General features: G+C 51.3%; 1 protein-coding gene across 7 annotated transcripts in view; it reads left to right on the top strand.

Annotated features, from left to right (window-relative positions):
• INCA1 (inhibitor of CDK, cyclin A1 interacting protein 1) overlaps positions 1–27,465 on the top strand; it is a 28,059-nt gene extending 594 nt beyond the window's left edge. Inside the window, exons 2-11 of one of the 7 annotated variants that reach the window (XM_073326531.1) lie at positions 317–667; positions 1,664–1,745; positions 2,477–2,880; positions 3,007–3,133; positions 5,925–6,066; positions 11,211–11,330; positions 13,231–13,273; positions 20,667–20,875; positions 22,598–22,775; positions 25,596–27,465. In XM_073326531.1, the coding sequence (XP_073182632.1) occupies positions 6,026–6,066; positions 11,211–11,330; positions 13,231–13,273; positions 20,667–20,875; positions 22,598–22,775; positions 25,596–25,826 (822 nt within the window). In that variant the 5' untranslated portion in view covers positions 317–667; positions 1,664–1,745; positions 2,477–2,880; positions 3,007–3,133; positions 5,925–6,025 and the 3' untranslated portion in view covers positions 25,827–27,465. Of the gene's footprint in view, positions 1–126; positions 668–1,663; positions 1,746–1,799; positions 2,881–3,006; positions 3,134–5,924; positions 6,067–11,210; positions 11,331–12,573; positions 15,339–16,049; positions 16,726–20,666; positions 20,876–22,597; positions 22,776–25,595 lie in introns of those variants that run through there. The other 6 variants (XM_073326532.2, XM_078850994.1, XM_073326536.1 and 3 more) reach the window with 6 other exon arrangements.
• Positions 27,466–27,851: the final 386 nt, after the last annotated feature.

The following is a 27,851-nucleotide window of genomic DNA, read 5'->3' as shown; positions in this document are numbered from 1 at the left end:
GGGGGGCTTTGCAATGCATGGGGGGGGAACCTGGGGTGTGGTGCAATGTTGGGGGGCTGGGTTCAATGCCTGGGGACTGGGTGGGGGGAGGGAGGGACCCTTGCTGAGCAATGCTTGGGGAGAAATCCCTGCAGAGCAGTTGCTGAGTGATGTAGCGGGAGAGCTGTTGGGGGGCCCCCCTAGGGAGAGCTGTTGGGGGGGCCCCCCTGGGGAGAACTGGGCTGCTCAGCTGTAGGCTGTCGGGCAGGGGCGCCCCACTGGGCAATGCATTGGGGTGGGGGCCTGCTGTTAACATCCCTGTCCACCCTGTTTCCAGTTCAAAGTGACCCAGCAAACCTTCTGCAAATCTGTACATGCCATGACATACCAGCCATGGGGTCACTTCCCCCCGGGATCGCCCCAGGACTGCCACGCACGGGGGGCGTGTATGGAAAAATCCCCACCACCACCACCGAGTGTGACAGACACGGCCGTGGCTGCAGAGAGTCCGAGTCCCTGGCTCGGACAAGGAGGGAAGCTGACCCAGGCTGCCTGAGTCAGCCGAGAGCCTGAACCGCTCGCTTGGAAAGCAGGGGGGGCTGCCCTATTCCTTGCAACGCACGCTCGTGACGCTGCTTTCGCGGCTCGCCCGAGCCTGGCGGAAAGGAGAGGGAAGCAGCATATTATGGTGAGATCTGCCCCAGTATTAAGTGTTGGTTTCAGAGGAACAGCCGTGTTAGTCTGTATTCGCAAAAAGAAAAGGAGTACTTGTGGCACCTTAGAGACTAACCAATTTATTTGAGCATGAGCTTTCGTGAGCTACAGCTCACTTCATCAGATGTTTACCGTGGAAACTGCAGCAGACTTTATATACACACAGAAATCATGAAACAATACCTCCTCCCACCCCACTGTCCTGCTGGTAATAGCTTATCTAAAGTGATCAACAGGTGGGCCATTTCCAGCACAAATCCAGGTTTTCTCACCCTCCACCCCCCCACACAAATTCACTCTCCTGCTGGTGCTAGCCCATCCAAAGTGACAACTCTTTACATAATCAAGTCGGGCTATTTCCTGCATAGATCAAGGTTTTCTCACATCCCCCCCACCCCCATACACACACAAACTCACTCTCCTGCTGGTAATAGCTCATCTAAACTGACCATTCTCCAGGTTTAAATCCAAGTTAAACCAGAACATCTGGGGGGGGGGGGGGGGTAGGAAAAAACAAGAGGAAACAGGCTACCTTGCATAATGACTTAGCCACTCCCAGTCTCTATTTAAGCCTAAATTAATAGTATCCAATTTGCAAATGAATTCCAGTTCAGCAGTTTCTCGCTGGAGTCTGGATTTGAAGTTTTTTTGTTTTAAGATAGCGACCTTCATGTCTGTGATTGCGTGACCAGAGAGATTGAAGTGTTCTCCGACTGGTTTATGAATGTAAAAAAAAGCCTGTAAAAAAATGTAAAAAAAGCCTGCTGCAGTTTCCACGATATGCATCTGAAGAAGTGAGCTGTAGCTCACGAAAGCTTATGCTCTAATAAATTGGTTAGTCTCTAAGGTGCCACAAGTCCTCCTTTTCTTTTTGCGAATACAGACTAACACGGCTGTTACTCTGAAACCTGTCTTTATGAATGTTATAATTCTTGACATCTGATTTGTGTCCATTTATTCTTTTACGTAGAGACTGTCCAGTTTGACCAATGTACATGGCAGAGGGGCATTGCTGGCACATGATGGCATAGATCACATTGGTGGATGTGCAGGTGAACGAGCCTCTGATAGTGTGGCTGATGTTATTAGGCCCTGTGATGGTGTCCCCTGAATAGATATGTGGGCACAATTGGCAACGGGCTTTGTTGCAAGGATAAGTTCCTGGGTTAGTGGTTCTGTTGTGTGGTATGTGGTTGTTGGTGAGTATTTGCTTCAGGTTGCGGGGCTGTCTGTAGGCAGGGACTGGCCTGTCTCCCAAGACTTGTGAGAGTGTTGGGTCATCCTTTAGGATAGGTTGGTTGCGGGGGGAAGCCTTTAACAATGAAGGTATCCCAGCTACTGAGCAACCCTCTTCTCTCCCTGCCGCAAGCAACGCTTTGTGCCTCTGGGAGAAATGAGTAAGAAAATCTGTTTGGAGAGGAAGCCGCCTCTTTAGGAGGTTTATGGCTTTTTCCGTGATTCGCATTTTTACCCCCACCCTGCTCCCATCATACTGACCTAGATTTAAAAAAAACATTTTTATGGGGGACAGACCAAAAGCTTTGATCTTCCCACGTTGCTTGTTTCCCTTTCATCCTGGACGACGCCAGCCGCTCTGGGCCGGCCGAAAACGTTCCTGGCGGGGAAAAATACGAGGGAACTCAGGAAAGGATGGCCAAGGGCTCGCGCGAGATAAGGTGTGAGCTGTTGTGTTCAAGAAAACTCTGGCGTTTCCCTAGTGCGCGGGGAAACAGGGAAAACCAGGGCCTGTACCCCGGCGGTGTGTACTTTTGCTTGACTGCAGGTGGCTAGAAGGGGTCAGGATTCACCCACTGTCTTAGTCCCAGTCTCCGCACTCACCAGTTGTCTCTTGTCGGGTTTGTTATTTGCATTGCCATGAGGCCTGCGTGCCCCGCCGGCTGAGATCCCTGCACGGACACAGACCAAGGGATGGCGGCTGGCCCCGAAAAGCTTCCAGTCTGGGTCTAAAACAAGAAACAAGAGCTGGGGGAAGAGAAGCAAAGAACGGAGCAGGGCTGGTCAGCATGTCGAGGGGAGAGTTTACATTACCGGCTCTAAAATCGCCCGCTAACCAAGGCAGCTGTCCCAGTGAAACGCAGGCATGGTCTATACTCGCGGTACCCCGGGGGCTCGCAGAGGCCCTCCAGGGGCTCCATCAGCTCCTCTAGATACTTGCCTACCTACCAGGTGAGATAAAAACCAGTAGCAAAGTCAGCAAACTAAACGTCCGTGCAGCCCAGATGAGGACCTCAGCAACTCTCCAGTCGCAGCGGGGCTGGGCCGAGTCTGACTTTCCGTGTCTGATTTTGTAAGCGCGTCGTTTTGACGGAGGGTGGAACGGAGGTGCAGGGACTCGACCAAGGCTGGACGGGGACTCGGTGGTGGAGATGGGAACCCAGCCTGGCCTGCCTGAGCCGCAGGGCCTCTGCTTCCTAAAACCGTAAGAGCGGCTTTGGCCTCTGCCTGCCGTAGCCAGAGGTTAGGAGGTGTGGCTGCAGGTGTGAAACTCAGGACTCCTGGGTTCTCTCCCTGGCTCTGGGAGGGGAGGGGGGGTGAGGGGTTAGAGCAGGGGGGGCTGGGAGCCAGGACGCCTGGGTTCTCTCCCCGGCTCTGGGAGGGGAGTAGGGGCTGGGGGGTTAGAGCGGGGGGGCTGGGAGCCAGGACTCCTGGGTTCTCTGCCCCCTCTGGGAGGGGAGTAGGGGCTGGGGGGTTAGAGCGGGGGGGCTGGGAGCCAGGACTCCTGGGTTCTCTCCCCGGCTCTAGGAAGGGAGGGGGGCTGGGGGGTGAGAGCAGGGGGGGGCTGGGAGCCAGGACGCCTGGGTTCTCTCCCCGGCTCTGGGAGCGGAGTAGGGGCTGGGGGTTAGAGCCAGGGGAGGAGCCAGCCTACTCTGGGTCCGTGAGCGGACACGCCGGCTGCTTTTCACGGTTTTCACGTGCGAGAGGGGCACGGGCGGGGACCCCGCCACCCCCGGCCCACCACCGCTCCCGCCGAGGGGCAGGCTGGGCCAGCCCGATTTATGGGCGCCGCGGCGGGCTGGCGGGGCGGATCTGAGCCCGTCCGCCGGGCGTCCTTAGGGGGGTGACGTGCGGCCAGGGGGACGCCGGTCGATGTTAGAGATCATGGGGGGGCCCCGGAGCCAGGAGCTGAGGGGTTTCTATGCCCCCGGTCCCGTCCGAGTGCCGGGCAGGCTGGGGGTTTGACCCGCCGGGCTCGAAGGAGCAGCTGCCCGCCTTTCTCCAGCCCCCCAACGGTTTCTCCAGCCCCCCAACGGCTTTTCCCGCCTTTCTCCAGCCCCCCAACGGCTTTTCCCGCCTTTCTCCAGCCCCCCAACGGTTTCTCCAGCCCCCCAATGGTTTTCCCGCCTTTTTCCAGCCCCCCAACGGTTTTTCCAGCCCCCCAACGGCTTTTCCCACCTTTCTCCAGCCCCTCAACGGTTTCTCCAGCCCCCCAACGGCTTTTCCCGCCTTTCTCCAGCCCCCCCAATGGTTTCTCCAGCCCCCCAACGGCTTTTCCCGCCTTTCTCCAGCCCCCCAACGGCTTTTCCCGCCTTTCTCCAGCCCCCCAACGGCTTTTCCCGCCTTTTTCCAGCCCCTCAACGGTTTCTCCAGCCCCCCAATGGCTTTTCCCGCCTTTTTCCAGCCCCTCAACGGTTTCTCCAGCCCCCCAACGGCTTTTCCCGCCTTTCTCCAGCCCCCCAACGGTTTTTCCAGCCCCCCAACGGCTTTTCCCACCTTTCTCCAGCCCCCCCAATGGTTTCTCCAGCCCCCCAACGGCTTTTCCCGCCTTTTTCCAGCCCCCCAACGGTTTTTCCAGCCCCCCAACGGCTTTTCCCGCCTTTTTCCAGCCCTCAGGCTTGTGCTGTCTGAGGTGAGGGGAAGCCGCCCCGGTGCGAGCGTCCCCCCCACGCCCTGTCCCCATGGCCATGCGAGGGGGTGGGGAAAAGGGGGCAGTACCCCCCCGCGTCCTGTCCCCATGGCCGTGCGAGGGGGTGGGGGAAAGAGGGCAGTACCCCCCCATGTCCCCATGGCCGTGCGAGGGGGTGGGGGAAAGGGGGCAGTCCCCCCCCCCATGTCCCCATGGCCGTGCGAGGGGGTGGGGAAAAGGGGGCAGTACCCTCCCCCGCCATGTCCCCATGGCCGTGCGAGGGGGTGGGGAAAAGGGGGCAGTACCCCCACGCCCTGTCCCCATGGCCGTGCGAGGGGGTGGGGAAAAGGGGGCAGTACCCCCCCACGCCCTGTCCCCATGGCCATGCGAGGGGGTGGGGGAAAGAGGGCAGTACCCCCCCATGTCCCCATGGCCGTGCGAGGGGGTGGGGAAAAGGGGGCAGTACCCTCCCCCGCCATGTCCCCATGGCCGTGCGAGGGGGTGGGGAAAAGGGGGCAGTACCCTCCCCCGCCATGTCCCCATGGCCGTGCGAGGGGGTGGGGAAAAGGGGGCAGTACCCCCCCGCCATGTCCCCATGGCCTTGCGAGGGGGTGGGGGAAAGGGGGCAGTACCCCCCCGCCATGTCCCCATGGCCTTGCGAGGGGGTGGGGGAAAGGGGGCAGTACCCCGCCCCCATGCCCTGTCCCCATGGCCATGCGAGGGGGTGGGGGAAAAGGGGGCAGTACCCCCCCCCGCACCCTCTCCCCATGGCTGTGCGAGGGGGAAAGGGGGTTGCGCCCCCCAGTAACAACCCAGAGCCCTCTCGCCCACCCTCCTTCTGCTCTACAGGCCGGGTCCCCCAATATGGGGAGGGGACTCACAGGAGTGACCCCCGCACCGGTGCCCCAAAGTGTCACGCAGGGGGGGATCATCTGGGGGAGATGAGGGAGGCGATATTAATGGGGCGAGGGGTTACCATGGAAGGGGAAGTAATGGGGTGAGGGGTTACTATGGAGGGGGTGTTATGGGGTGAGGGTACCATGGAGGGGGTGTTAATGGGGCGAGGGTTACCATGGAAGGGTTATTAAGGGGGTGAAGGTACCATGGAGGAAGAGACATAAAGGGAGCTGGGTGGGGAGAGGAGCCGGGCACGGTCTATGGGGCGGCCCATGGCGGGCAGTGGGTATTCTTTCAGGGGTATATGATAGGCAGGAACACAGACGGGTGAATTATCGGGGTGCCCGTACGCACAGCTGTGATAACCACAAGGGAAGGGTCGGTACGGAGGCACGGCAGGGTGGTACCCGGAGAGCGTGGCCTGCCCTGAGTTACATGTGACCCCATGTTATTGGTTTGCACCCTGCAGGATTAAGGGGAACCCCCCCCCCCGCAGCACAGTAGCAGAGGGGAGCTCACGACTGGGGAGATCAAGGAAAACCCTGGGGACCATCACAGCAGCAGCCAGGCATGGAGGAGGACACCTGCACGTCCTTCGTCCCATTTGCTAAGTATGTTAATTAATTACTACAAAACAGGTTAAATTCAGAGGGAGTCGTTTGTATAAGGATCCTTTCCGATGGGGTAACCTGCGTTTTTAAGCGAGTTTTGTGTGTTTGCTCTCAGAGTCATGAGATAGATAGGTGGATAGATAGATACATAGAGGGGGTGGATGGGGATAGATAGATAGATAGATTAGATAGAGGGGGTGGATGGGGATGGATAGAGAGAAAGATAGAGGGGGTGGATGGGGATGGATAGAGAGAAAGATAGAGGGGGTGGATGGGGATGGATAGAGAGATAGGTAGAGGGGGTGGATGGGGATGGATAGAGAGATAGGTAGAGGGGGTGGATGGGGATGGATAGAGAGATAGGTAGATGGATGGGGTAGATAAAAGGGGTGGATGGGGATGGCTGATAGATAATGTATGGGATGAATGGATAGCTATAGAGATGGAGAGAGAGAGAAATGTATGGACAGAAGGAATGGATCGATGGATCAATCAATAGATGTTTTTGGGGATGGGCGGATCGATTGGTAGATGTGTATGGGGACTGATGGATCCATCTGTCTGTCTGTCTCCCCCTCTCTTTCTATCTGTGTCCAGCAGGTCTGTCTATCTAGACAATATGTGTCTGTCTAGTATCTGGGCAGCTGAAGAGGAAGTATTTAAAAAAAAAAATTGTTCTAATTTTCACTGGGAAATATTTCCACCAGGTGGCAGAGATGAGTTGAGTCAGGAAAAAAGTTTTGTTTTTGACTGTACGGTGTATTGAAATGCCGTGAAGTCAGCACTAAGAAATCGACCCCTTTCAGCATCACGAATTCCCAGTATTTTACCATGAGTCTCACAATATTTGATATTTTTCTTAAAGCCCCAGTTCCTGGAGTCATGTTATAACATACAAAGCTCAGCTTTTTTTTTTTAAAGATTTTAAGAGAGCTCAATTTCAGGCCCTCGCAGTTGCAGAAAACAGCTGGAAAACGTGAGACCTAAAGGCTCAAAAAAACCCAGGTATCAGCTCAGTCCTAACACTTATTAACAGACTTTTAAAATCACTGGATTTTTAAGCCAATGTCATAATTTTGGGGGGCCTCACTCCTGACTTTCATTAACACCTTGGGTTAGTGCATCCAGGCACTTTTAAAATGATCTCCATGTAGCTTCCAGTGTAGAGATTCATTCAACCTTTTGGCTAGACCCACAACTTTTCTAAGCACCAGATGTTTGCTGGTCTATAGCTTAGTTGCGAAAGACAGAGCGTATTGTTCTTTGCTGCGGTAGGTAAAAGCATGCAAAGTCTCCGATGGCTTGCTTCTAACTAGATGGGGAAGCGTTAATGCCACGGTACAAGGCACTGGTAAGACCCCCATCAGGAATACTGTGTACAGTGCTGGTCACCCATGTTCAAGAAAGATGAACTCAGACTTGAATAGGTGCGGAGAAGGGTGATCATAGGAATACAGGACTGGAAGTAAGGTGACCAGATGTCCTGATTTGGCTCGCCATTCCCCTGAAGGGATGTAAACTCTCCTCTGAGCTAAAACAGAGGTCCCTGTGAGAACATTGCATATTAAGCCAGGGTTTGGTTAGCAAGAAATGACGCGGAAGCAGGCTGAGATGCCGGTGTTGCATACAGAAGGTCACTTCAGAGATGGGGGTTTTCAAATCTCATTTCCCTCCCTATGTTTCATTAACAACAACAAAAAACCTTTAGTAAATGTGCTGAATATAAGAGCGGCCAGACTGGGTCAGACCAAAGGTCCATCTAACCCAGTGTCCTGTCTTCTGACAGTGGCCAATGCCAGGGGCCCCAGAGGGAAGGAACAGAACAGGGAATCATCAAGTGATCCATCCTCCGTTGATCATTCCCAGCTTCTGGCAAACAGAGGCTAGGGACACCATCCCTGCCCATCCTGGCTAATAGCCACTGATGGACCTGTCCTCCCTGAACTTATCTAGTTCTTCTTTGAACCCTGTTATAGTTTTGGCCTTCACCACATCTTCTGGCAAGGAGTTCCACCGGTTGACTGCGCGTTGGGTGAAGAAATGTTTGTTTTAAACTGTTTGTTTTAAACCTGTGGCCTATTAATTTCATTGGGTGATCCCTAGTTCTTGTGTTATGAGAAGAAGTCAATAACGCTTCCTTATTTACTTTCTCCACACCCGTCATGATTTTATAGGCCTCTCTCATATCTCCCCTTAGCCGTCTCTTTTCCAAGCTGAAAAGTCCCGGTCATATTAATCTCTCCTCATACGGAAGCCGTTCCAAGCCCCTACTCAGTTCTGTTGCCCTTTTCTGAACCTTTTCCAAGTCCAGTATAAATTACTGAGCCACCAGTTTTATAGGAGGCTCCAGAGTTTGCATGTTAGGCGCTTAGACCCAGCTTGTCTTACTGAACCCTAGGGGTCACCCCCAAATGAGTCCCTCCTGAAACCTGACCCTCTTTCTCCAGCTCTGTTCATCACACTACAGCAAGCGGGACTGTTGTCCCCATCCCCCTCCAGCAATGGAAGGATACTTGTGTGTGTAAGCCATGCAAGGAGACGCTCGTGTAAAGTGTGTGGACTTAATTTGGCAGCTTACAGAATAGTGCGAGCCACCTGCATAACTAGCATTCAAAAACAAGAAGGAACTGGGCAACGTGAGACAGGGTTCACCACTGCCACTGTATAAAAGCTCTCTTTGTTTAATGATTTAACATTATTAAACTTAATGATCCCCTAAATAATACTCCCCTACCGGAAGAGAAGAAATAGCATTACAGGGATACATTTGCCAAGGATTGTTACCTTCTTGGCTTCGTGCCACAGCCGTACCTTTGTACTCAGGGGTGGATGGGTGATATTGTACCTCTGTTTAGCTACAAGTTGGCATTTTACATTTCTTCCTCTGCCTGGCTTAATAACCCACGTGTTTGCTTTTATCCAGCAGTAGAAGGTTCATAGATTCAAAGGCCAGAAGGGAGGGACCATTCAACGCTCTTCTAGTCTGCCCCTCTGTTTAACTCAGTGCGCAGAATTCAACCCAGTTCCCTCTGGATTGAGCCCAGTAACTAAAGTGTCTTCCAGAAAGGCTCCAGTCTGGACTGAAAGACATCAAGAGACAGAGAATCCACCACTGCCCTGGGGAGTTTTTTCCAGTGGCTAATCACATTTGTGCCTTGTTTCTAATTTTAATGTGTCTGAATTTAACTCCCAGGCCAGGTCCACTCTCGAAAACTTTTGCTGTCATAGTACAGGTGAAGGTTTTTGCCAGTGTAAGCTGCATGTACCCTAGGCGAGTTTGGCAGTATGGCTACATTGGCAAACCTTTTCTAGTGTAGACAAGAAATGGCTCCCAAGCTGTCGCTTCTCGGTATGCCTTTCTCCGCTCGATTAAAGAAGTTGCAGCTTCTCCTGTGCACATTCATCAGCCTGTAAGAATTTCAAGTTTCAGAGTAACGGCCGTGTTAGTCTGTATTCGCAAAAAGAAAAGGAGGACTTGTGGCACCTTAGAGACTAACCCATTTATTTGAGCATAAGCTTTCGTGAGCTGCAGCTCACTTCATCGGATGCATACTGTGGAAACTGCAGAAGATGGTTTTTATACACACAGACCATGAAAAAATGGGTGTTGATCACTACAAAAGGTTTTCTCTCCCCCCACCCCACTCTCCTGCTGGTAATAGAATTTCAAAGCACTTTACAAGCATGAGCCAATTAATCCTCACCACTGCACTCTGAGGGAGGTATTTTCACCCCCTGGGGAAACTGAGGCACCACGGTTGCCTCCACGTTTTCAGACATTGACTTGAGACTGCTTGTGTGTTATCCTGTGCCATCTCCTTTCCAGCTGTTCTAATTAGGGATGCGTGCGTTGGCGTTGCCACTCGGGTGGGAAAGAACCTGTGTAGTTAATCACCATCATTATTATCAGCTCAATTATTTCCCCTCTGCGACAATGCCGTGTTTGGCTGTTGGCAAAGACAGACCGATTTCAGGGAATGTCTGGTCTGTTTGCCCTCTTTTTCTGTGTCTTCTGTCTGTAAATGGAGGTGGGCCTAACTTGGCATGGGCTGAGGGGTGGATGTGCTTGTTGTAAACTGATTGAGACAAGCCGAGGGCCAAAGAGGAGGAACCAACATGAGGTTAATTTTCTCACCGTGCAGAAGAGGAAGAAACTCCTGTTGCATTAGCTAGAGAGCTGGAACAAAAGCAATCTGCAATGCACCTCTCCTCTCCGTGCTTTATACCTGTAAATAATACTGACTCTCGAATGCCTGGAAACTGGGGTCCCAATTCACCAAGGTCCTTAAGCATATGCGTTATCCATCTGTCTGTCTACCTCATCTCCGTAGACGGATAGATAGGTATGAATGGAGGAGGCTAGTCAGAGGGGTTTGCATGGGGTGGATGGATAGGAATAGATATATAGATGGGGATGGCTCAACGGAGGTTATGGGGATTGATGGATGGATCTATCAATCTAATCAGGCCCTTGATGAGTAACGCAGGTAAGGAGTTATTTTGGATTTCTTTAAATCTATTGACAGGTTTCAGAGAAGCAGCCGTGTTAGTCTGTATTTGCAAAAAGAAAAGGGGGACTTGTGGCACCTTAGAGACTAACCAATTTATTTGAGCATAAGCTTTCATGCGCTGCAGCTCCCTTCATCGGATGCGTGGATGCATCCGATGAAGTGAGCTGTAGCTCACGAAAGCTTATGCTCAAATAAATTGGTTAGTCTCTAAGGTGCCACAAGTCCCCCTTTTCTTTTTAAATATATTGAGAGTTTTTCCTTTAAAATATACTCCCAGTCTCTTCCCCTGTTAGCTTCTATTTTACTGGTTCTCAAATTGCGGCGTGCACACAGTGGGGTTTGGGGTCTGGGTCCTGGCTGCCTCCCTGGCCCCGCACTGCGGGATCCGGGGTTGGGGTTCCTGCCCCACGCCCGGCTCTCTGCTCCTGGCCCCACTCTGTGTTGGCGTCTCTGGGCGGAGTTCACTGGGCATAGGGGTTTGTGGGGCAGGGGTTCGGTGGGGGGCACTGTGGTTCTCAACCACAGGTAACGCTTTGTGGGCCGCATATCTGGCCCACAATGATAAATAGCTTGCGAACCACTGTTCTGTTTAATTCTGCCTGTTTACATGCTTGCTCGCTGGCTCGCTTTCAGGCAGTCCAAGACGGTAAGCAGATATAAACCAGAATCTAACACCATGGAGCTTCCCACCCATCAGCGAGACCCGGGTTACAACACTGATGAATTCTGGAGCAGGCTCAGCCGGCGGCCAAGGTAGGGAAGGGTGTGCTTCCTACACATCGGACAACATTTTCCATCCCTCCGCTCAGCAGAGTTATATTCTGGTGCTAGCGCGAATCCACACGTATTTGACCCCGTTACATAACCCTTTTCATGCCTGTACCTCGCTATGATACGGCAGCGCCTGGGTGGATTCTAACTATAGCTTCCCGGCTGGGTGGTTTTGAAACGACGCAGCCCTCTTCAATGTAAGCCTCTGGGGGCTCATTTTATAAGCACCATCTCCACCCCGGGGAATGGAGACTGTAGCTGGGAGAGACTGTGCCGGCAAGTGGCTATGCTCAGGCCTGTAGAGAGAAATGTGAGGCCCCATCCCATTTCACTTTATTTACACAGATGATTTTTGGGGAAGTCCCCTGAGCTTGGTTTCCCCATGTAGTTGTCCCACCTTTTCCCACTGCCATCAACCCAGCCTGGGTTCTGCCCTAGCTGTACCACTGCCCGTGGTAAATGACTACTACTCGCTGTGCCTCAGTTTCCCCTCTCTGCCCTTCTCTGTTGCCCACACAGACTGTAATCTTTCTAGGGCAGGGACTGCCTCTGGCTACATGTATGTACAGCGCCCAGCCCAGTGGGGCCCTGACTTGGGCTGGTGCGTTTCGCTGTTGTCGTATTAGAAACAATGACAAACAGGAAAATGTGTGTCACGGAGTCCCTGGGCGATGCTCTGGAACTGCTCCCCATGAAGCCAGGCAGGACTCTGGGGAAGTCTCCTTTCTGGGAGCAGACTGTCTGCAGGACACACAGCTCACACTGCTTCCACCTCCCTGGGTCTGACCTCGGAGCCTTCAGCCTCCTCTGCACCTCCGTGTGCTTCCCCCAGCGAGTCCGCTCAGGCAGGGTCCTGGGGCAGCCAGAGGGTCCTGCCCCCCAACTTCGCAGTCAGACGGGACTCTCAGCCAGCCAGTAAAACAGAAGGTTTATTAGATGACAGGAACTTGGTCTAACACAGAGCTTGTAGATGCAGAGAACAGGACCCCTCAGCCGGGTCCATTTTGGGGGGCAGTGAGCCTGACAACCCCGTCTGCCCTTCACTCTATGTCCCCAGCCAGCCCCAAACTGAATCTCCCTCCAGCCCCTCCTCCTCTGGGCTTTGTCCCTTTCCCGGGCCAGGTGGTCACCGGATTCCTTTGTTCTCCAACCCTTTAGCTCTCACCTCGCAGGGGTGAAGGGCCCAGGCCATCAGTGGCCAGGAAACAGGGTGTTGGCCATTCTCTGTGTCCAGACCCCTGCACACACCTGCCCTCTAGGGCTCTGCAACGATCACACCCCCTTATCCCACCCCCTAGAGACTTAAGAACTGCCTAGGGGAAACTGAGGCAGCCCCACAATATTTGGAGGAAACATTAAGAACAGTCCCACTTCGTCACAATGTGTTATTTATTAGGTGTGTTACAGAAGTGCCGAAGAGCCCAAGCCACGGACAGGTGTGCTGGGTGCTGTACAAACACAGAAGAAAAACACCGTCTCTGCTCCAAACAGCTTTCAATCGCTCCATCCCTTGATTATTGTTCCCTATAAGCCATGTATATTCATGCTTCTCCCGTTTGTTCCCAGGTTCGGTGTCATTAGCATAATGGCCTAGGAGTTATGCAAATTCAATGCAAATTAAGCACCGGGTGGTTTGTTGTTGGTTTTGCAACGTCTGGACACCCCTGAGTTACACAGATGCTGGAATGAATCGCAGTGGGTGTTGGAAAAGCATATGCCAAGATTTGAGTGGCCGCTTTTATCCAAACCCTCCGGTTATGTTTTCTATCATGTGCCAGTGGCTAATGAACGTATTTTCTCTTCGAGTTGCCAACGAACATCTTTTAGGAACCATGAAGAAACAGCTAATGCACAGCTGAAACAACATGTATTTATCTTGCAGCCCGCACTGGATGGAAGAATACAGGGAAGCCTCACCCCTGCTGGTACGTTTTCACACAGGCATGAGGGTGTTTTTAATGATTTGCTCAACTCCGGTGGAACTAACATGCCGTGTAAAAATAGGGACATGCAAATAGAATTGATCCTGATTGGTAAAGCTTTTTGCAAACCTAATTTGCTCACGGCTCCATGGGCTCTGACCCCTTTTGAGTGCAGTAATGGATTACTTACCTGGCTGGAGCACTCCTTAGACACCTGCTTCAATTTGTGATTATTTGCATCATGGTAGCACCTTGGGGCTGCAATTGAAATGAAGGCCCACACAGACCCCAACTGAGATCCGAACTGGGCCAGTGTCTAATCGTGTTTACACTGGTGTCAATCCAGAGCAACCCCTGCTGACTTCAGTGGAGTCACTCTGGATTTACATCCATGGAACTGAGCTCAGAATCTGGCTCATTTTCTCCAAGTTGTGGGAGAACACCCATTGGGGGCACCAGCTCCCTTGATAAAAATGTTTTTACCCTTTCCTGTTTATTGTTACCAGGACGATGAAACAGTCACTGTTCAAAATTTTTGTGGCTAGTTGAAGAGCTATTCCCCACCCATCCCCGCCCCCAGATTCCCTTCTCTTTAAAAATATTACTCATGTTATCATGCATGCCAATTACTGGCCTCCTGCTGCTCTCTGAGCTTGCATAAAATTTATTTCTGGCAGGCATCATTAAAAATAATACCTTATGTACCTGCATAGCTGTCAGTCCCCTGAGAAGTGATGCAGAAGCTAAGGCTGATCTGTGCAACAGACCTTCACTCAGGCTCCCAATTCTTCTCCACTCATTGCTGCTTTCTCTCTCCAGCCCTCCCACCCCCCAAGACGTCCCTTACCCAAACTGTCTTCCCCACAGTCCCACTCATCAGTTGGTGCGATAATCGCGTTAGCACCTACCGGGCCCCCACGATTAACGATGTGAAGTTATACATATGGTAATCGCTTTCTATCATTTGTGTGGGCAAAGATTCCACCATCTCCTCCCTGCTCCCCGCCCCTCCCCCTTTTGCTGAAGATCGTTCGCGTTGTGATGCCGAGCACCTTAAGTGACGGCTTTTTGGATCTCTGGTTTGTGCGTGGCGGAGGAGGCAGGAAAGATTGGCAGAAAAGGTGCCATTCAAAGAGTTTTCTGGAGTTTTTTGGGGTGCATATGGGTATGCTCCAGCCCAGAAGATGATTTTTATCGGTAATACAGTACCAGCTATGGAGCCCCCAACTGAGATCAGGTTCCCGATTGTGCAGGGCGCGGTACAGACCCCTGACTGAGATCCCGGTCCCATTGTGTTGGGCTGTATACAAACACCTAAGAGTTAGACCCTGCCTCAAAAAGTTTACAGTCCAAATGACAGTCGAAGTGACTGATAACCCTTAAACAATGTCTTCAGAGGTAGCCTATGCAGATGATTTCCACCCGTTTTAATGATATGGGAAGAGTCAGTGTTATTCTGTTGCTACGGCCTTGTCTACACTGGCAAGTTCCTGTTTTCTCGGGTGATGCGTGCAGTGGTCTTAGCTCATCTTTCCAGGTGGCCATGCCTGCTCCGCGCACCGGGCGATCCCCAGCTTGGAGCAATGCCGAGCGGCTGGACCTCGTCGGCATTTGGGGAGAGGAGGCTGCCCAATCCCAGCTGTGCTCCAGCCGTCAGAATTGTGATATCTGTGGACAGATTTCATGAGGCATGACAGAAAGGGGCCGTGACCAGGACACACGGCAGTGCAGGGTCAAAGTGAAGGAGCTGCGAAACGCCTGCCACAAATGCCTACTGCTGCGCCCATGAGCTGCCGGTTCTACAAAGAGCTGGACGCGATACTCAGTGGGGACCCCACCTCCACTGCGAAGGCCCCTGTGGATACTGCAGTGTCTCGCGTGCCAGTCAAGAGTGGACCGAGCCAGGAGGAGGAAATCTTGGACGAGGATGTGGAGGGGGACCCAGAGGCAGAGGATGACTCGGAGGTCAGGGATGCAGGCAGCCAGGAGCTCGTCTCTACCCCGGAGGAGCCTAGCCAGGCAAAGATGTCGGAGCTTGGTGAAGCGCAAACAGGAGAGGAGGCCCCTGGTAAGTGGATTTGATTTTGGGAATCGCTGAAGCAAGTTGTTGGGTGCAGAAGGGTTGCAGAAAGCAGGTTGTGTCTGTATGACACACGTACCACCGCGTGCCTAGTCTGAGTGGTGGAACAGGGTGTTGATTGACTCCCTCACTTCACGGGAATCTGCCTCAGCGATCTCCAGGAAACTCTTATGGAGACACTGGGCAATCCGCTGCCGCAGGTTCTTTGGCAGAGCTGCTTTGTTTCTTGCCCCATTAAGAGTAACTTTCCCGGGCCACTCTGCCGTCACCGGGTGGGAGGGTTGGGGGTGGAAACCATTGCTGCACACAGGCGAGCTGCATAAGGGCTAGGGTGGAAGCCTCAGGCTTGGAGAAGACCCTCCCTTGATTCCCTGCTCACCCTCAGCAGTGAGATATCTGCCATAATGAACATAGCCTGTGGAAAATGTGGGGACAGTAATGATTATAAGCGCCCCCCCGGCCCAAGCTGGCTCTCCCGAAAAGCCACATGCCCAGTGTACAGTACAGTCCTGGAACAGTGATTTCCCTGCCCCTGCGGTTACTCACAATTCTGGGGGTCTCGTGGCTCATGTGTGCTTGCCTGGGGTCAGCCAGTTAGTGACAGGTATGTGAAGAGGGGCTGTGTTTTAAAGCACTGAACCAGTGGTCTGTGTTGCAAACAATACTGCTTCTGTTAAATGTTGCGTTTTGCATTCACAGAGATGACCTTGGGAGCCCAGCCTCCCTCTTTGTTATCGCCGGCTGAACAGGTGCACAGAATTAGAAAGCGGCCACGAAGAACTAAAGAGGACTTTCTTCATGAAGTCCTGATGTACTCTGCGGCCGAAAAACAGGAATTGAAGGAGTGGCCGGAGAGCAAGAAGAGGGACCGAAAGGAGAACACGGCACACCAGAACGAAGCCACAGAGCGGCTCTTAAAGGTTATGGAGCGCCAAGCAGACATGCTCCAGGAGCTACTAGCTCTGCAAACTGAGCAGCTCCGCACTTGCCCTCCCCTGCAGCCGCTGTCGCAAAATTCCTTCCCATGTGCCCCCCAAACACCGCCAACACACTCTTATCAACCTCCTGGCTGCAGTCTGTACCTGCTGCCGTCCACTCCTGCCCCATCCCAGTCCAGCCCTGCAGACGCCCAGTGCCCAGTGCACTCAACACCCGCCTTTCTGTAGTTTGGCCCTGCTGTAGAACAGTATCCTCTGCGTTGTACTCCAAAGGAGAAGGTTGGATATGATACCTGGACATACACAAATCTTTAACCGTCCCGGGACCCCACCTCCTCATGGGACCCTCCCTTCCCCCATCCCCCTTCAGTGCTGATGTGGTGTTGTTTTTTTTTGTTGGTCTCTCTTCTCCGGTTGTTTTTTAATAAAAGGATTGTGTTGGTTTGAAAGCAATCTTTAGTCCATTAATTGAAAGCAACCAGAGCCCTGCAAAGCAACAGGTGATTTTCTTAAACCTTCATATTGCATCGTCTGCACCAATCATAATCCCCTCCTAGCATTACAAGCACTGCACTTCCATGCATATCACAGTGGCTTTCAGCTTCAAATTGTTGCCTCAAAGCATTCTTGATCCTTACAGCCCCACACTGCGCCCCTCTAATAGCCCTGGTCTCTGGCTGTTCAAACTCAGCCTCCAGGCGCTGAGCCTCTGCAGTCCAGCCCTGAGTGAAGCTTTCACCCTTTCCTTCACAAATATTATGGAGCGTACAGCACGTAGCTATAAGCATGGGAATATTGTCGTTGGCCAGGTCCAGCTTCCCATACAGTCATCGCCAGCGAGCTTTTAAACGGCCAAAAGCACACTCAACAGTCATTCTGCACTTGCTCAGCCTGTTGTTGAACTGCTCCTTGCTGCTGTCAAGGCTCCCTGTGTAGGGTTTCATGAGCCACGGCATTAAAGGGTAAGCGGGGTCTCCGAGGATCACAGTGGGCGTTTTGACTTCCCCTACGGTGATCTTCTGGTCTGGGAAGAAAGTTCCAGCTTCCTGAACAGGCCACTGTTCCAAAAGATGCGTGCGTCATGCCCCTTTCTGGACTGGCCTGCATTAATGTCCGTGAAACGCCCACGGTGATCCACAAGTGCCTGGAGAACCATTGAGAAGTACCCCTTGTGATTAATGTACTCGGTGGCTAGGGGGGTCTGGTGCCAGAATTGGAGTGTGCGTGCCATCTATCGCCCCTCCACAGTTAGGGAAGCCCATTTGTGCAAAGCCATCCACAACGTCACGCACGTTGCCCAGAGTCACGGTCTTTTGGAGCAGGTTGCGATTAATGGCCCTGCACACTTGCATCAACACAACTCCAACGGTCGACTTTCCCATTCTGAACTGGTTAGCAACCGATCGGTAGCAATCTGGAGTAGCCAGATTCCACAGTGCAATCACGACGCGCTTCTCCAGCACCAGGGCGGCTCTCAGTCTCGTGTCCTTACGCCGCAGGGCTGGGGCGAGCTCATCACACAGTCCTATGAATGTGGTTTTCCTCCTGTGAAAGTTCTGCAGCCACTGGTCGTTATCCCAAACGTGTATCACGATGTGATCCCACCACTCAGTGCTTGTTTGTTTCCCAAGCCCAAAAGCGGCGTTCCACTGTGGTCAGCACCTCCGTGAATGCCACAAGCATTCTCCTGTCATAGCTACTACGCGTGGCGAGATCGATGTCGCACTCCTCTTGCCTTTGGAGTTTAAGGAATAACTCCACTGCCACTCGTGACGTGTTGGTCAGAGCGAGCAGCATCCTGGTCAGCAGTGCGGAATCCATTCCTGCAGCCCGACAGAGGCAGCATGAGCAGTACACAAGCCGTTGAAAGATGGCGCCAAACGCGGACGGAAGCACAGGGATTGCTGGGATGCGAAGCCATGCATCACGGGGCATTGGGACAGGACTCAGGATGCCCCGCGACCCCCTCTGCCTTCCCACAACTCTTAGCAGCAGAAGAGGAAGAAAAGGAGGACTTGTGGCACCTTAGAGACTAACCAATTTATTTGAGCATAACCTTTTGTGAGCTACAGTAGACGGTCTATGGGATATCTGCCCAGAGTGCACCTCTCCGGATATCACCGCAAGTGTGAACACCTTATTGCGCAGGCAGCTGACAGTGTGAACACACAACAGCGGTTTCTCTTCAGCACTCTCTGTAACACTGCCAGTGTAGATGTGCCCTAAGAGATCATTCGGGACACACAAAAGGGGGTCTGAGACAGACTGCTACATTTCTTAAAGGACACTGTTTTAATTAATTGTTAACTCCTAAACTAATTAACAGACTTGCCTGAAAATTTTCAATCATTTCACTGCACGCTCGAAGAATAAGGGCTGGAATTTTAGGCAGGACATAACTGTATGTTACCAATGTAATAAAAAAGGATGGATCCCAACTTTAAGTGCAAAACTCACCTTAATTTTTGTGACATGGTGCCTCTGTAGCAGAGAAGAGAGATAAAAGAAGTGGAATAGAAACAGGCATAAAGCAGGGCACAAAGTGACTGAACCCAGGTCGATGCCTGACCTGGGAAACCGCAGGTGGCTTCATAGCTTCACTGAGTTTAAAGCCAGAAGGGATCAACAGATGAACTAGCCTGACTTCCAGGCCCGGGGATTTCAAGCCCCAAACCAATCTGGATGATTACGAGTCCTTGAGACATTTCCGATGATGGTTAAATCTACCACCCACCTGCAAAGCTGTGAGGAGGTGTACAAGTAAATCTCCCTTAAAAAAACCATTAAAAATGTAAGCTGGGTTTCTCCCCCGCCCTGTCCCCCTTCCCGACTAGCTCTTTTGATTAATTATCTTTGTAGGGCACCCAGTGCCTCTCCAAGTGTTGTTATTGTTCCCCACTTAGCACTGCGAGGGCTGTTAATTAGGAAGGCTCTTGGCTTTGGGGAGTTGATTTTTAGCTCATTACGAGTGAGACTGAGGGTGTAGCTGGTGCTAAGAGCCAATTTGCAACCGGCATGCTTAGTAGGAGAGGCTTGAAAAACCTTGCTGGGAGTCAGGGGCCAAGGTAAAGAGAGAAGAACACGAGTGGCCTGATTCCTGGGGGCAAGGATCGGGTAAATTCCTGTGTCCTACAGTGGGCCCGTACCAGGAAACTCTTGACCAGCAGCAGTCCTTTCTTATGGCTTGGCAGACAGTTGAGAGCACATCTGCTGATCTCAGCTGGGGCAGGATGATTTCAGGTGACTGTGGTGGATTGAAAACTGTGTAAAAATGGACACCTAAGGGGTTGTCTGGTCCTGCTTGCAGGCCAGGGGCCTCTTTAGGGCAGCATGCAATCTGTGTCCTGTGTTGTCATCCGGCCGAGGTGGAGTGAATTGTGCCTCTGACTTAGGGAGCAGCCTGCTTTGTCTCTCGCTGGTTTTGGTTCTGGTGTGGATACCCCTGAGCGATGGAGCGATACCAGTGTAGGTCTGCAGTGTAGACCAGACCTTCCAGCAATTCAGGAAACCCAGCCGGTGCCGTTCATGGAGCACTGGTTGAATACCCTGGCAGACAGATCCTTCATGTGCCAATAAAAGTCCCTCCTCAAAACTCACCTCTTCCATAATAGAACACGGCAGCCCGAAAACACTGCTCCCGATCAGCTGAAAAATGCATGTGTTGTATTATTTGTGTTACATTGCCTCCCACCATGACCTGCTTTTTCATCTCATCCACCTGTGATGTCTTTTAGCTTGGGGGCAGGGACTATATGTCTGTACCGGGCCTAGCACAAGGAGGCTCCCGCCTGGCTGGCTTCTAGGCACTCCCACAACTTAAATTGTTTATTAATAGCTTCAGTTTCTGGGTGGTTCCTGGTTTTAAGGTGTAGGATCCAATGGCAGGTGTTGATTCAGACCAGGGTCTCTCTCTCTGTCTCTCTCAGTGGCCAATGCCAGGTGCCCCAGAGGGAATGAACTGAACAGGGAATCATCAAGTGATCCATCCCCTGTCACCCATCCCCAGCTTCTGGCAAACAGAGCCTAGGGACACTTTCCCTGTGGATTCAAAATGGCTCAAAAGAAATAATTTCCCAGACAGTGCATTGCTGGCCTGTGGAACACCCTGCCACTTGAAGTTACCGAGGAAGAGGAGGCAGAAAGGTTCAAAGGAGGGCGGGCCGTTTATATGGGTGAGACTATCCAGAGTTATGATAGCTCATGCTGAGGGATATTAGTCCTTGCGGTTCATTGTTCAAGCCAATCTCTGTTAGAGACCAGTATGAAACCTAATGTAGGGGCAAATTAGCCCATTGCGGGGTTCTTGTACCTTCCTCTGAAAAGAGGATACTGGGGTCTGATCCAGTCCGGCAATTCCTATGTTCTCTTTACCCCTTAGAGGTCTAGCTCAGCCGTCCACAGGCCCGATGCTCAGACAGACGCAGGCTCCTGGCAAGTGCTAGCTGTCCCGCGGGCACTCCCCTCTCCTCGGGAGCTGTGTCGGAGGAGAAGCGGCCGGCTGAAACGAAAGAGACTGGAGAACGGTAGTGTGACTTCGGTCTGTTACCACCTGGAGGATCTGAAGAAAAGGCAAAGCAGCATTGATCAGTATGGAATTGAATTTATTGATCGGTCGGGCGTCTGTGGGAGGGGAATGAGTGGGACTTGTGTTGTTTCTCTATTTCTGCATTGCCCAGTGTCAGTCAATGCAGCGAAACCATTAATGGCATTAAGACGGAGGGCTGTGTACATACCCAGGTAAAGTGATAAAACTCTCAGGCCTTGTCTGGGTTTGTCTAGCTTCACTTTGCAGCATCGAATTTCTGTTCCCCAGGATAGACTGTGATCAAGTCACCCTTGTACCTTCTCTTTCTTAAAGTAAATCGGTTGAGCTCCTGGCGTCTCTCACTATGTTAAACCAATACAACCCCCTGACTAAGTGGCTCTCAATGTTTCCAGACTCCTGTATCCCTTGCAGGAGTCTGATTTGTCTTGCCTACCCCCCCAAGTTTCACTGCACTTCAAAACGACATGCTTACAAAATCAGACCTAAAAATGCAAGTGTCCCAGCCACACTGTGACTGAAAAACGGCTGACTTCCTCATTTGTACCAGACAATTATAAAACCAATCAACTGGAATATAACGACTGGATGTACATTTCAGTGTGTAGTCTATGGAGCCGTATATACAAGTCATTGTCTGCATGAAATTTTAGTTTGTCCTGACTTCGCTAGTGCTTTTTATGTCACGTCCCCCTGGTTGAGAACCACTGATCTAAGAGACCGAAGTGATGGGGCAGAAAGATTTGGAGGACTGCATCTCTTTCTGTCAGAAATCCCAAACACTCCTTCGTGCCGTTGGCAAGGTGCCTTTGTTGCTGTTGATTTCGAGGCTGTCATTTTATCTTTTTTGCTTCTTAACTATTGATTGCTGTGGGTTTTAAATCTTGCAAGCTATGCAGGTTTGGCCAGGTTTGGCATCTGGAGGGGAGGGCTTCAGTTTTCCCTTATAATTCGGGTTGCCAGTTTTGGTTGGAGATTCATCACGTCACATAATCTTTAATTAAAGGTTAATGTTTAATTCCTGGAGACGCTATAATGCGTCAGGAGGTAATGGTGGCGCACTCGCTGCAATATCTGCTAGGGGGCGCTGTGCTGCAGGGGGCGGGGGGCTCAGCAGGGGGCGCTCTGCCCTGGCAGGCAGGGTTGACTGTGATCCCGCCGTGTAGTGCTAGGGGGCGCTCTGCCGTGGGGAATTGTCTTCCCGGATCTTTGCAATAATTAAATAATCCCGGCGGTTTTAAGTCAGGTGTTAATCTCGTTGTCCCAGCCAACTTCCAACCTGAGTAATTAAAGTTACGGGGTGACTTGATTGCAGTCTATACGTACTTACAAGGGGGGAACCAATATTTAAGAGCGGGCTCTTCAATCTAGCCGAGAAAGGTCGAACATGGTCCAATGGCTGGAAGGAGAAGCTAGACTAATTCAGAGTGGAAATAAGGCAGACATTTTTAACAGTGAGTGTAATTAATCATTGGAATCGTTCACCCATCTTTGGGTGGATTCTTCACCACTGTCAATTTTTAAATCAAGATTGGGTGTTTTCTTAACAGGTCTGCTCTTGGGAATGTTTCGGGGCAGGTCTCTGGCCTGGGTTATACAGTGGTCTCCCCCAGCGTAGGAATCTATGAAACGGTCATTGGGGCGGTCAGTTCGTAACTCTGAGGATCTACGGTACCAGGCCCCCAATCTCAGTTCAGGCCTCTCGGTACTCCTGGGGCATATTTGAGTGTTTGCAAACACTGTGCTGTGTGCATGGTGCTTTGCAGGTTGAAGCGGTGGAAATGGGGTGGATATGGATCCCCAGCCAACTCTGAAGGGCTTGAAGGCGCCGCTGTCTCTCTCGCAGAAGAATTGCAAAGCGGAAGGGACCTGCTGAGCCATTTGACAAAACCAAGACCTTTCTGGCTCTGTGGAGAGGAGTCTTTTGTTAGCAGCAGCGGGCAGGTGAGTGGGGTGTGTGGATCACTCACATGGGTGAATGAATGGGCTTAGGGGTTCTTTTTAAACCTCTCTTGTTCACTGTGTGAGGTGCACATTCCGGTTTTTGTTCCGATGGAAAACGGTGGCACTGGAAAGTGTTGTCATGCTCAGAACATAGGGAAAGCGGCTCATTCATGGTCCAGCCAGTCCTATAACCCGTTTTCAATGATGGAACAAGAAACCCCATGGGAACCATATTCCTAACCTCCAATTACTGGGGGATTGACTCATGCCTTAAGGCAGGAGGTGTCATATCCCTTCCAAACCTCTTGCTGAGTTGGAAATCCTGATTAGTCTCACTCTGAATGTTCTCTTTAGCCTCCCGAATCCTGCTAATCATAGAAATGTTGAGCTGGAAGGGACCTGTGCTGAGGCAAGAAGAAGTAAACCTGGACCATTTTGCTGACTGGTGTTTGTCTAACCTGTTCTTAATAACCTCCAGGGATGGGGATTCCACAACCCCCCTAGGTAACCCGTTCCTGTGCTTAACTGTCCTTAGAGTCAGAATGTGCTTCCGAATATCTAATCTAAATCTCCTTTGCTGAAAACTAGGCCACATCCTTCTTGTCCTGTCCTCCGTGGATATAGAGAACAATTGATCACTATCCCTCTTTATAACATATTTGAAGATTATTATCTGGTCCCCCCTCAGCCTAAAGGTGCCCCGTTTTTTGAACTTTTCCTCCTAGGTCAGGTTTTCTAAAACTTTGATCATTTTTGTGGCTCTCCTCTGGGGTCTCTCCAATTTGTCCACGTTTTTCTTAAAGTGTTATGCTCAAAACTGGACAGAGTACTCCACCTGAGGCCTCACCAATGCCAAATAAACCAAAACAATTACCTCTGTGTCTAACATACACTCCTGTCCTCAATGAGATATTGTGGCAGTGAGTTACATGGGCTAATTGTGCCTTGTGTGGACAAGTTTTTCCTCTGAGCGGTTTTTAATTTGCTGCCTTCCAGTTGAATTGAATACCCCTCTTGTTCTTGTGTTATGGATAAATGAATGGAAGGGTTCAACCCTACTTCCCTTTTATCATTTCATATAACTTTATTACCTCTAGCGCGGGGTGGGAAATGATTTTCCCATCCTGTGAGAATCTCTGAGATTTTGTAAATTTTCCCTGTCCCAAGTCAGGAGGAAAAGTCAAAATGTTTGCAAATGGAACATCTTGCGGGGGGGAATCAGTTTGGATCGGTTCAATCGAAATCTGTCCTTTCAATCATTCTGAAATTTTTCATTTTGATTTTCACTTTTTTTTTTAACATTTTTTAAATGACAAACTCACGTCAATTTCAAAATAAAAAGTAATTTCACACCTTCATTTTTAAAATGTCAAAACAGCCGGTTTTCACAATTTAAATGCTGTCCCCCCAGTTTTTTTCAAAGCAGGAATATTTGTTTAAATTAGCCCTGGCCTGCAAAAAGTTTCAATTCTGATGAACTGGCATTTTCCAGCCCCCCCCCCCCCCCAAAAAAAATTTTTTTTGAATCAACCAGCTGTAATCATGTCCCTTTGTATTCCTCTCAAGCAGTTTTATAAACACAGCCCTCTCTCTTCTCTGTGGATGACTTCACCTGCTCTCAAGGTGACACCCCTTAGATCTGCAGGGCCAGTGCAGCTAGGAAAGAGCAAGCCGCATCCCTTTCTGCCTCTGACATCTCCGACCAAACTGTCTGCTCGGACCCACTTGGCAAATCTTCATCCTGATGACGTCAGAGGCAGAACAAACCTAGCTGGGTTTTCACTTCCCAGGCAACGGTTGGTGATTAAAACAACGAGGAGTCCGGTGGCCCCTTAAAGAGTAACAGATTGATTTGGGCATAAGCTTTCGTGGGTAAAAAACCCACTTCTTCAGATGCATGGAGTGAAAATTACAGCTGCAGGCATTATTACGCATGAAGAGAAGGGAGTTACCTTACAAGTGGAGAACCAGTGTTGACAGGGCCAATTCAGCCAGGGTGGATGTAGTCCACTCCCAATCACTGTAATAAATGTAGTCCACCTAAGGAATGAAAAGCCCCATGATTCCTCTGTGTGTGTTATTGGGAGTGGACTACATTTATTACAGTGATTGGGCGTGGACTACATCCACCCTGGCTGAATTGGCCCTGTCAACACTGGTTCTCCACATGTAAGGTAACTCCCTTCTCTTCATGCGTAATAATGCCTGCAGCTGTAATTTTCACTCCATGCATCTGAAGAAGTGGGTTTTTTACCCACGAAAGCTTATGCCCAAATCAATCTGTTACTCTTTAAGGGGCCACCGGACTCCTCATTGTTTTTGTGGATACAGACTAACACGGCTACCCCCTGATATCTGGTGATTAAAGGAATTGTTAAGACCTTGACTCATAGAACGAGGACATTTTCTCTGGAAATCGGGTCCTGGTGCAGAAGTAAACGGGAGGGCGGTCTTCATACTGCCTCAGCATGGCAGGGGGATGGATTAGATGACCTCCTGAGGTCTCTTCCAGTCCTACATTTCTATGATTTTTGTGGACTGGGCCCTAACGTGTACAGCGGCCCTTGGGGTAAGGCCGGCTTTGTAATCACTGGAAGTCCTGGAGAAGATGCACAGTAAGGCTCTGGGTGTGTGGAATGGGGCAGTGAACCAGCAGCTGAGTGCCGCCCCAAGGAGGGTTGCAATTCAGCGGGACGCTGTCCGTTTACCCTCCAAGGAGAGTCCGGTGTGATGGATAAGGTACAGGACTCGGGCGTAGGACACCTGGGCTAGGAACTATTATGCCGGTAACCCTTTCTATTTCCATTCCTTTGCCCTCAGAGGAGCCACGGCCACAGCAAGGGACCCCCGAGGAAAGCCGGGTGGTCTCCTCCCTCGTGGCCATGGGAGACCGACCCCAGCTGCTGGTCAGGTGCCGGCCTGAGGAAGCCTTCTGGGGCTTTGGGCACCAGCCAGAAGAGTGATCCTGAAGTGCTCGGCATTAGCGTGGGGGATGGAGGGGACTATCACCCACGCAAGGTTGCAGCAGGCCTTCTATTGAAAGTGGATTAACTCTCCTCTCCTGACATCGGGTGACGGGAAAGCGAACTCCCCGAGAGCCTGCTCAGTTCCTGGTTATTGACTGTTTCGTGCCTTGGGTTTTGGGTGTTGTTTTTTTTTTTTGGCAAGGAAAGCAACCGATTCCTTCTTTGACGCTCTCTGTGGGCTTTCGGGACATGGCTCCGCAGCCAGAAAGACACCGGCAGAGACTTCAGGATTGTTTCCATAGTGATTCAGTGAGTAGAAGAGGAGGCTGCCTGTATTCCCCCGCACCCCGCTCCTACATATCGGAGGGGTGTTTTAGTTATCGAACGCTTAGAGCGCAAACCAACCCAGGGAACCGTGTCCAAGGAATCTACTGCCTTCAGCTCCTGGACATGATGAGCCACCCTGACACGCGCTGAAACAGCCTCAAAACCATGTCCCCTGGCCACCCTCCCACCAAAAAATACTCAGATAAGCCTCCAGCCTGGGACCTTGTCAAAACCTGAGCTGAAGTTTGGATCCGTCTCTGCCTGGGTGGAAGGCTGTGGGACCCTACCCTCCTGGGAGACAGCTTGCGCTCCCCTCTTCCTGCGGGAAGGGCAAAAGCCATGGGTGGCCCGGTCCCGGGACACTTGAATATGCTTCTCTTCTCCCCAGCAAGAGCCGTCCAGGTGAGGTAAGTGTGAAGAGGGGCACCAAGGGGAGAGGCGATACTGCTGGCTTTCCCCAAAACTTGGTGTCAGGGAGAGTGGGGTGCGAATCCAGACCAGTTCTGCTCTGGCCAGTTCCCCTGTCCCTAGTTTCGGGGTAATCACCCTTCAGGAAATACCTTGGGCCGAACGCCTGACCCTCCAGCACTCTTTGGAAAACCCAAGCCCCCCCTCCTGGCTCATTTCGGAAGGCCAACATGAATGAAAACAGCGAGGGTGAAATTCAATCGGGGCCAGTGAATTTCCCTGAGAGAACAATCAGGGTTCTTACCCTCTTTGTGCTGCGTCTTTCAGCAAGGGCTGGGGCTGGCTGAGGTCCATCCACCGTTGCACCTGACTCGTCCAATGCGGCGGGATAAAAACACAGGTTCTCGGCAATGCTCAGACCGTCTATTGTCACTGCAAAATGATCAGCGTTGGGCTTTTGAAGGCGTCACATAATAGCCTGCTGTGACTAGCATCTCTGGATAGACCAGATGTTTGGCAAGCGTGCATTAGAGTGAGGGGTTTGCAGTCTGGCTGTACGCAGTTAGCTCATGTACTGTAATATCTGAGGCCAGCAAAGCACATAAGCCCATGCTTGATTTTAAGCACATGCATAAGCCTATCGATGTCCAGCAAGGAGTGTAAGTACCTAGCTGAAAGCAGGCCCAACTGATTCATGCTTTTACTGCATTTAACGTATACTTTGTGAAGTTCAGTAAGAGTTAACAAGAGAGCTCTGTTGTTCAACTCTAGGAGAAGTGACCCTAAAGGTTTATTGGACAATTCCTTTGTTTATCTCACGGTAGAGTGACCCTACGCAAAATCTGCGCTAGCATTCTTGTCTCGGTTTTGCTGCTTTTCGATGCCTAAGGCTTAGCTCAACTTGTCTGGAAAGGTTATTTAGACAGTGGTTGTACACTCCTGTATTCGTTATGGGAAATGTAGCTTATTTATTATCCGCACTATTAAACGAAGTGGAAACACTTGGCCGTGTTTACATTTTTTCCCCTATCAAAAGAGCTTCATGGAAAGAAGCTGTAAATAGGACAGAGGCAAATTTTTGCCATGGTAGCATCTCTCGGGGGCCCCGATGTGCCAGGTGCTATGCAGACACAGGAGTGGGAGATTCGGAGCTCGTCCGCACAAGACACCATCGAAATAGACAAAAGGTGGGCAGGGAAATAGAGGGAAAGGGACTTGTCCCAGGTCACACAGGGCTTCAGTGGCAGAGCTGTGATTAGAAACCCGGTACCCTCACTGCCAAGCCAGTGTCACAACCCACTAGGCCACCCTGCCGCTTCTCCAGCCTGTCTGCCCTCTCTTGCTTTTTGCTCGCTCAGGCTCTGAGTCACTCCTT

This window comes from Lepidochelys kempii, chromosome 28 (genome assembly GCF_965140285.1).
Source record: "Lepidochelys kempii isolate rLepKem1 chromosome 28, rLepKem1.hap1, whole genome shotgun sequence".
Classification (NCBI taxonomy): domain Eukaryota; kingdom Metazoa; phylum Chordata; order Testudines; family Cheloniidae; genus Lepidochelys; species Lepidochelys kempii.
Note: the sequence above shows the minus strand (reverse complement) of the source record. Positions and strands in the feature narration are given on the sequence as shown.